The sequence below is a fragment of the Vigna radiata genome, unplaced genomic scaffold, assembly GCF_000741045.1.
Source record: "Vigna radiata var. radiata cultivar VC1973A unplaced genomic scaffold, Vradiata_ver6 scaffold_212, whole genome shotgun sequence".
Taxonomy (NCBI): Eukaryota; Viridiplantae; Streptophyta; class Magnoliopsida; order Fabales; family Fabaceae; genus Vigna; species Vigna radiata.
Genome location: NW_014543432.1, coordinates 305,929 through 314,744, shown reverse-complemented (window position 1 = coordinate 314,744; position 8,816 = coordinate 305,929). Strand labels below are relative to the sequence as shown.

The 8,816-nt window shown below is 38.7% G+C and overlaps 1 protein-coding gene across 1 annotated transcript; it reads left to right on the top strand.

Moving 5' to 3' along the window:
* The first annotated feature begins 4,607 nt into the window (after window positions 1-4,607).
* LOC106754431 (phosphopantothenoylcysteine decarboxylase subunit VHS3-like) lies at window positions 4,608-6,327 on the top strand. The gene is made up of 3 exons (XM_014636447.1): window positions 4,608-4,751; window positions 5,905-6,019; window positions 6,137-6,327. Exons 1-3 carry the CDS (start codon window positions 4,608-4,610, stop codon window positions 6,325-6,327), a joined length of 450 nt encoding a protein of 149 aa, XP_014491933.1.
* Window positions 6,328-8,816: the final 2,489 nt, after the last annotated feature.

The window sequence follows — 8,816 nt, the reverse complement described above, 5'->3', positions numbered from 1 at the left end:
TGAATAACCGATGATGAATCTATTTTGGAAAAGCAGTGGAATTAGCCTGTTTCTTCATAATCGTTTTTAAGTTTTCTATTTGTTTTACAACAACCTTTAAACATCCTCACTTTTGTTCTTAAGCATTGCATAGCATTCATAAGTTTCAGATATTCGAAAGCAANTNNGTGTTCGTTGGGAGACGACTTAGGGTTACTTTAGCCCTATCTACTTTCTTGAATACTACTAGGCAATACTGAAGTTGCCTTGAAAAGTAGTATTAGTTTGATAGCTTCAACGACAGCTTATCACCCCATTCTGTCAAAAGAATACATCTAAATTGAGCTTGTGACATGTTTAATGCCCAGACCTTTGAGGAAATCCTCTAATTTTCGTTCAACAAATTGCCGACCTTTATCAGTTATGATTTTGTGTGGTAGTCCAAACCTGCAAATCAGGCGCCAGATAAAACTTTGTACCTTTTGAGCGCTTATTACCGCGAGGGCTTCTGCCTCAATCCATTTGGTGAAGTAATCGACTGCGACCAACAGGTATTTGCATTGTGCCTTCCCGACCGGTAGAGGCCCGGCGATATCCATTCCCCACTGTGCGAAGGGCCATGGGGAGATGATCTCATGTAATTCCGAGGGCGGAATTCGTAAGTTGTGTCCATGGGACTGGCATGAGATACATTTCTGTACGAATGTTGCACAATCTTGTTCCATAGAGGGCCAGTAGAACCCGACTCTTAGAACTTTGGCTTTCAACATCCTCTTTCCTGAATGTGAACCGTAAACCCCCTGATGTAACTCTTGCATAACGTATTTTGCCTCTTCATCAGATAAACACTTTAGCAACGGGGTAGTGTAACCGCGCCGGTACAGATCGTCACCCACTAACATGTAACAGGCAATTCGTTTAAAATTAAGTATATTGAGCCGTCATCCCTGTTCTTGGTGAATCATGAGTTGTATTATATCTTGTCGCCAATCAGTTCGTGGTGCAGTCACGTTAGCGGCGCATGCTTCCAACAAAGGCTTGTGCAGTGTAGTTTTGATCACTGAAGATAGTTGGGATTTTTCTCGAGAATGACTTAATTTTGACAATAGATCCGCCCGGGAATTTTGTGATCAGGGTTTGTGGGTCACAGAGAAACTCGTGAATGATTTGATCAAATCATTGACCTTGTGATAATAACGCAGCAAATGATCGTCCTTGACCTGAAAAGTGCCATTAAGCTGCCCCACGACTAGCTAAGAGTCCATTCTGCACTCCAGATGATTGACTTCCAACTCTTTGGCCAATAACAAGCCGCTAATGAGAGCTTCATATTCCGCTTGGTTATTGCTGAGTTGGAAGTTGAAACTAACTGCCTGTTCGATTAGTAGGTCGCCCGGTCCTTCTAATACAATGCCGGCGCCGTCTCCTCTTTTGTCAGAAGACCCGTCTACATTAAGATGCCAAATGTTGGGTTCTTCCGGGTGGTACGCTTCTACTATAAAGTCAGCTAAGTGCTGATCTTTAACAGAACCTTGAGGTTCATATTGTAAACCGAACTCAGATAGCTCGATCGCCCATGCCACAATTCTGTCGGCCAAGTCAGGCTTTCGAAGGATCTTGGCGATCGGATGATTCGTCCGGACGACAACCTGATGACTTTGAAAATACGGTCGGAGACGTCACACTGCTGTGAGCAAGGCGAGCGCCACTTGCTCTACATGAGAGTATCTTTCTTCTGGCCCCTGCAGGGTTCGACTGATAAAATATATCAGCTTAAAATCAGGATGTTCCTGGATGAGAGTTGCGCTTATCGAATGGCTGGATGCGGCCAAATAGAGCTGTAAATCGAACCCCTCGGTTGGACGGGCCATGATAGGTGGACTGGTCAGAATGCTTTTCACTTTAGAAAAGGCCTCTTCGTAGTCGTTGTCCCAATGTCGAGGCATGTCTTTTTTCATATTCTTCAAAATAGGCCTGATGTGATCAGAGAGCCTGGGTATGAATCGTGATAGAGTTGTAAGACGTCCGACCAAGCACTGGACATCTTTTAATTTAGTGGGACTTTTCATCTCCAATATTGCCCTACACATGTCTGGATTCGCCTCTATTCCTCGATGGGTTAACATGAAACCCAAGAATTTTCCGGCGGACACCCCGAAAGTGCATTTGTTAGGATTTAGACGCATGTTGTAATGCCTGAGTTGTTGAAAAACTTCTTCTAAATCTTTAAGATGTTGTTGATGTGTGTGATTTCGTATTACCATATCGTCGACGTATACTTCCATGCAACGACCTATCTGATTATGGAAGACTTTATCCATTAGGCGTTGATAGGTGGCGCCCGCATTTTTCAGACCGAACGGCATGACATCAAAGCAGTAATTTGCATGCTCTGTAATAAAAGTTGTCTTCTCTCTATCCGGGGCATGCATCGGGAAATGATTATACCCCGAATAGGCATCCAGGAAACTAAGAATAGTGTGCCCGGACGCTCCATCTACCAAACGGTCGATATTGGGAAACGAATAAGAGTCTTTGGGGCATGCTTTATTGAGGTCCGTGAAGTCCATACACATCCTCCATTGTCCGTTCGCCTTTTTTACCATGACTACATTAGATAACCATGTAGTATAGGTTAATTCTCGTATGAACCTCGCCTTCAGGAGTTTGTCAACTTCATGTTGAATGGCCGACCACTTTTCGTCACCGAACCGTCGTTTCTTTTGAGATACCGGTCGGGCTTCTCGGAATATGGACAATTTGTATGAGATGACACTAGGATGGATTCTGGGCATATCGGATGCGCTCCAGGCGAACAAGTCGTTGTTATCCTTTAATAGCTCCTTCAATGCATTTTCTTCCGATAGCTGAAGGTTGTCTCCGATTGAAGTAGTTTGTTGTTCATTTTTTCCCACCATGAAAGGCCTTATCTCACCTTCAGGTTGTATGCGTTCGTCTGTATTGGTCCATGGATCAAGGTCAATCAGGATTGCCTCAGTACGGTTCTCTCTTTTGTAAGGTGTGACCTTTAGACCAGCAACGTAGCATTGGCGAGCAGTTTTCTGGTCTACCCGGACGGTGCATATATTTCCCTTGTCCGTAGGAAATTTCATTGCTAAATGTGGGGTGGACACGATTACCCCAAAAGCATTTAGGCATGGGCGTCCTAGGAGGGCGTTATAGGACGCGTTTGCTTCTACTAGTAAGAAACGAACTCTGAGCTCTTTACCATCATCATCGGACCCCAGGTGGGTTCGTAAGTCGATGTACCCCCGGGTGTCTACTCTTTCTCCAGCAAAACCAACAATTTGCTCGTTAAACGGAGCAATCATATCTTCTTGAATTTCCATTCTTCGAAAGGTTGTCCAATATAATATATTGACTGAACTACCCTGATCGACGAGGAATTTACTCACATCGTATTGCGCAATGCGGGCGGTGATGACCATGGGGTCATCCTGATCAGGATCTGGCGCGTGAAAATCTTTGTTTGTGAATGTTATGTCCGGCATTGATGCCAGATTGCGTATTACTGAGTGTATGCTGCGCAAACTTCTCAAATGTCTCTTCCGGGCTGAGGATGAAGCACCTCCTCCAGCAAAACCACCTGAGGTGGTATCAATCCTGCCTTTAACTATGGGTTCCCGCTCTCTAGGTCGACTACGGGATCTGTGACTCTGAGGACTACGAGAACGGTCGTGTGAGTAATTACCTTTTCGTTTGGCATGTTCTGGGCTTCTTCGTGTCTTTCTAGGAGAGTGTCCCACGTGGCCGGAATCTTCCTTTACAAATTCACGAAGATGTCCAGCACGGATTAGCTTTTCAATTTCATCCTTGAGAGTCTGGCAGCCTTCAGTCGTATGTCCCCCCGAATTATGGAATCGGCATATCTGCGCTGCATCCATATTTTTCGGTGGAAATTTTCTTCTTTGAAAGATGAGGTTTGATTGTAGAGCTCGTTCCAACACCTTTTCTCTGGGGCGGTAAGATGCACATAGCGGTTGTATCTGGGGTTCAGATTCATGATTGGTTTCTGTTCCCAGACGTTTTCATTTTTTCGCTTGCCCTCTTTTTTGTTAACACTTACTAGATGCTCCTCGTGTTGTTGCTTCCGGAAAATCCTCTGATCTTCCATTTTAATAAACTTGGCCATCTTTTGTTGTAGCTCCTCCAACGTATGGGGTAACTCGGCGTACAGGCTTTCAGAGACGAATCATGTTTTAAGGCAGTTGGGCAGACTGCTGATGATGAATTCGGGGCTGGCTCCCTTTATCCTCCGGGCGGCGTGGTTGTATCGGTGCATGAAAGCTTTGAGAGTTTCGTCTTTTCCCTGCCTGAGATTGACTAGCTCGGCAGCAGTCACCTCTTCATATCGGTTGGTGGAATATTGCTTTTTGAACATGTTTGTCAGCGTGCGGAAATTATCCACCGAATTGGGTGGAAGGGTATAATACCATTCTAGGGCTTCTCCCCTCAGTGAGAGGGAGAACGCCCGACATTTTACTGGGTCACTTTGAGTGTAGAAGGCCATTGAATCGATGAAATTCCGCAAATGATGTTCTGGATTTGTCGTGCCGTCGAATTTCTCCACCTGAGGTGGAGGGCGATCAAGCATAGGGGCCTACATGATGGTATCAGTGAACGGCAAGAAGTCTGCGGACTGGGGGGAGGAGGTGGATTATGATTCTGACTGTCTTCAGATGTCTCCCGGTCGTGTTGTTTTTCTTTGCTACGTTTGGCATCATCAGTCTTCTTCTGTTGTAATTCTTGCTGTAAGGTCGCAATAGTTCGGGCTTGCTCTTCTAACTGCGCCTGCAGGTCTCTTATCATCTGGATTGGATCTGGATTCTCCATGCCTCTTGTGGTCACAATTGGGAGTCTTGTCCTTTCGAGCCCCACGGTGGGCGCCAAAATGTTTCGGTATGAATATTTTGGGGATCGAATGGACTAACCTGGATGACGAGGCGCTCCCGCTGTCTTATAATCTTCAACCGTCCGGAATCTCCAAGCTTCGACCAGGGGGGGAGGTACCTGCAATGGCCCTCCGACGCCCAAGTCAGGGTAAGTGGTGATGAGCCTTGAAAGCAAGGCTGAAGGTTCTCAATATGAGAATGCAGAGTGAAATCACTTAAGAATATTGTAAGGCAAAGAGGTGTATCAGAGAGCGTACNTGGTATGTNATTCCAGCCCTGTATATATAGATTATTATCAAATATAAACAGAATATAATATAAACGGCTATACCTGAATATCCGGTTGTTCATATCTTATTTGATCTTTTCTGATATAGATTGTTAAGATATTATTTGCGANGGATTATATTCTTATGATGGACCGTTGGCCCAATAATGGAAGCGATAATGACCTATCATTAATATGATTGAGGCCCATTAATCATGTTGGACCGTTTGGCTACTAATTGCAACCGTTCGGCCCAAATAGCATATCGTACAATTATTATCATTATTACTATTATTATTATTATTATTATTATTATTATTATTATTATAATGTCTAGTAATAATAATACTAATAGTTATTATTTGTAGTGTAGAATTTCATTTTGAGTCAAGTAGAATAGGATTTTGACCAAACATGTCAACAAAGGGTCAAGGTCCAAAGTTGACTATGCTTAGATGTCCAAAATGAGTGTGTTGACTAAGGGGTCAAAATTTTGGCTGAGCTTGGAGAACAAGGGAGAATAATTTTGTCCTAGACATGTGGAAGCTTCCCATTGGAGAGTTTTCCTCCTAATTAGTGGCCATGTGTCACTCAAGGAGTGGAGAGTTTTTCCATAGGTAATGGCCACATGTCACTCTCTCATTTGGGAGGATTTTTGCCACTTGTCTCTGTCCTATTAGAGAGGATTTCTCCTTGCTCTTCAAGACAACCAAGGTGGCTCTTGTAGGTTATGACGATGATTAGGATGATAAGGATGATGAAGATCGTGGTGGTGGTGGTGGTGTAGGTGGAGGTGGTGGTGTTTATGATGGTGATGCTGATGATGATGATGACCATCACAATCACGAAGATGATGATGGTGATCGTGGTCATGATTAGGATCACGGTCACAATCACGATCACGATCACGTTGAGGATGATCACGATCTCGATCATGTTGATGATGACAATGACGATGATGATAAGGATGATTAAGATAATGGTGGTGGTGGTTGTTGTGGTGGTGGTGGTGATTGTGATGCTGCTGATGATGATGATGATGACCGCAATCACGAAGATGATGATGGTGATAATGGTCACAGTCACGATCACGTTGAGGATGATCACGATCCCGATAATGTTGATGATGACGATGATGAAGATTCTAAGGATGATGATCATGTTTAAAAGATATGCATAATGATATTTTGATAACATTTTCTTTACAATAGTTTAATATCATTTACGTGAGTGAGTTCAAAATTATTCTAAAATCAATAATAATTATTATAAACATGAATCAATCACAGAGTGAGATGTAAATGATGTTAAAATGTTGTCAAAGTAGGATAATGATATTTTCACCACATTTTAACACTATCTACATGTTATTCTGTGATTGGTCCATATTTGTGTTTATGATTATTATTATTGATTGTGTAGTAATTTTGAACCAATCACAAAATGACACGTAGATAATGTTAAAATATTATAAAAAAATGTTGTCAAAATATCATTATCCTTTTATTATATATAAACTAATCCAAATTCAAATGTGTACATAAACTAATCTTGTTTATTGTACTTCGATATCATTCTACCATTTTTGTTAATGTCTTAAATATGTTTGTTGAAAATTTAGGATTGACAATATATATTTTTTATTATTATAAATACAAGTAAAGTTATGAGTAAAGAAATGTAAATTATTGGTTTAAACCTCTTTTTGCTCCCTAAGTTATGAGCGGATGTTCAGTTTAGTCCCCGCTTTTAAAAATATAAACCTTTGGTTCCTAAGTTATAAAAAATGTATTAAATGAGTCCTTTTTTGATGTTCATGGTCAAAGTACAAAGAGCAATCTAAAATGCTGTTATTATTAAGAAACAAATCAGAGTAATCTAAAGATGTAGCAGTTGTTAAGAAACAACCAAAAACAGTATTTCAACTCAAAAAAGGACTCATTTGATACATTTTTTATAAATTAGGGACCAAAGATTTACATTTTTAAAAACGGGGACTAAACTGAACATCCGCTTATAACTTAGGGACCAAAAAGAGGTTTAAACCTAAATTATTTAACCCAATAACAAACAAACCATTGTGATAAATGGATTTCATATGTGACAAGTCTTAAAAATAATTAGAAGTGTGAATATAAATCTACAAACATTTTAAAGAGACAAAATATATAAATATATATTAAAATTAAATAAATCATTTTTATTTATGTATTAAAATTTGGGGGCCACCCATTACCGCAAACCAAGCTATGCCAGTGGACTTGATTACGTCAATATATTGTTATTCTAAATTATATTTATAAACAAATTAATAAAACTTTTAGTTTGATTAAATAAATTTATGGTATTTTTCTTTTTCGTAGTTCCCAACCTATTTAGTGTTTTGTGCATATCTTTAACATAAGTTTTTTATTCTATAATAGGTGTTATTTCATTAACTTTTTTTATTCCAATTATGTTGTGACTGCATACGAGAGTTAATTTGTGATTTTCTGAATTTTAATTTTCTGAATTTTTCTTTACTTTTTTTGTATAAGATTTTCAGTACTTCAACTGTATTTAAGGATAGTAATCCAAATAAAATCTTAATATAATTAAGCTAACTTTAGATCCAAAATTTCAGTAAAAAATAAGTAATAGTTAGATAATTTTGATTACATAAATTGTTATTTATTACAATTGTTAAGTTTAAAAAAATTCTCCCACGTTTGGATATTTTAGCAATGAAATTATTTTATACAATATCATACTTTTTGCTAACATTAATTAAACACTTGAAAATTAAAAAATAATTAAATCAAGGCAAAATACATCGACAGTTTATATAGATATTTATTGTAAAAAATTTCGTTAGGATATTGGAAATTTTTTATATAATAATTATTTATCATGCATTGATTGAGGTAAAAATACTAATTAAAAGTTGAGTAAAAAATAATTTTGTATTTTTATGCAATAATAAATATATTTTTTTAAATACTACTATTTTTACATGTTGTATAAGTGGACAGTGAAAAACCCCAACGTTAATATTAAAATTAAAGTTTACATAGATAAATAATTTTGTAAAATCTTTTACTTTTATCTATGAAAAGACAAATTTGCCTTCAAAAAAAATCCACACACCAACCGCGCTATTTTATTCATGCCGTATGGGTTACTCAGTCATTCTGTCTCTCCTCTTCTTTTATTCCATGGACGATATCCTGCATCTAATTTGCCTTAATTCTCCATTTGTAAGCATCTCTTCCTCTCCAATGTGCTGTTTTTCTTTATTTTCTACAAGCAACCAACACTTGTCACCCATTGCCATACATTTTGTGTTTTGATCAACCACCATTTTTCTTGACATTTTTTCTTTAAATGTTATTGTTTTACTATGGTATTTTTCTACATGTTTTCTTTTTCGACTCCGTCCCAAGAAACTGTAATTCTTTATTGCATGAAGGCTTAGTCTCCATTTATTGTGTTTGCTACTAAGTTCTTGTTATACGGCTTGATGGGTATGAAAACATTTTTGGAGTTTTGAGATTACAATCATATGAATATTGTTAGGATATTTATCCTATTTATCATGATTATATTGTGTTTAGGGTTACTCTAATTATCATGATTATATTGTGTCTAGGTTACTCTAATTATCATGATTATATTGT

Excerpts from the sequence above, each read along its gene's own strand:
- LOC106754431 (XM_014636447.1), top strand. The coding sequence starts at position 4,608 with ATGGTATCAGTGAACGGCAAGAAGTCTGCGGACTGGGGGGAGGAGGTG. Across the intron at positions 4,752-5,904 it reads CTTCTGTTGTAATTCTTGCT|GATGATAAGGATGATGAAGA; the intron begins GTAAGGTCGCAA and ends GACGATGATTAG. Across the intron at positions 6,020-6,136 it reads CAATCACGAAGATGATGATG|ATAATGGTGGTGGTGGTTGT; the intron begins GTGATCGTGGTC and ends AGGATGATTAAG.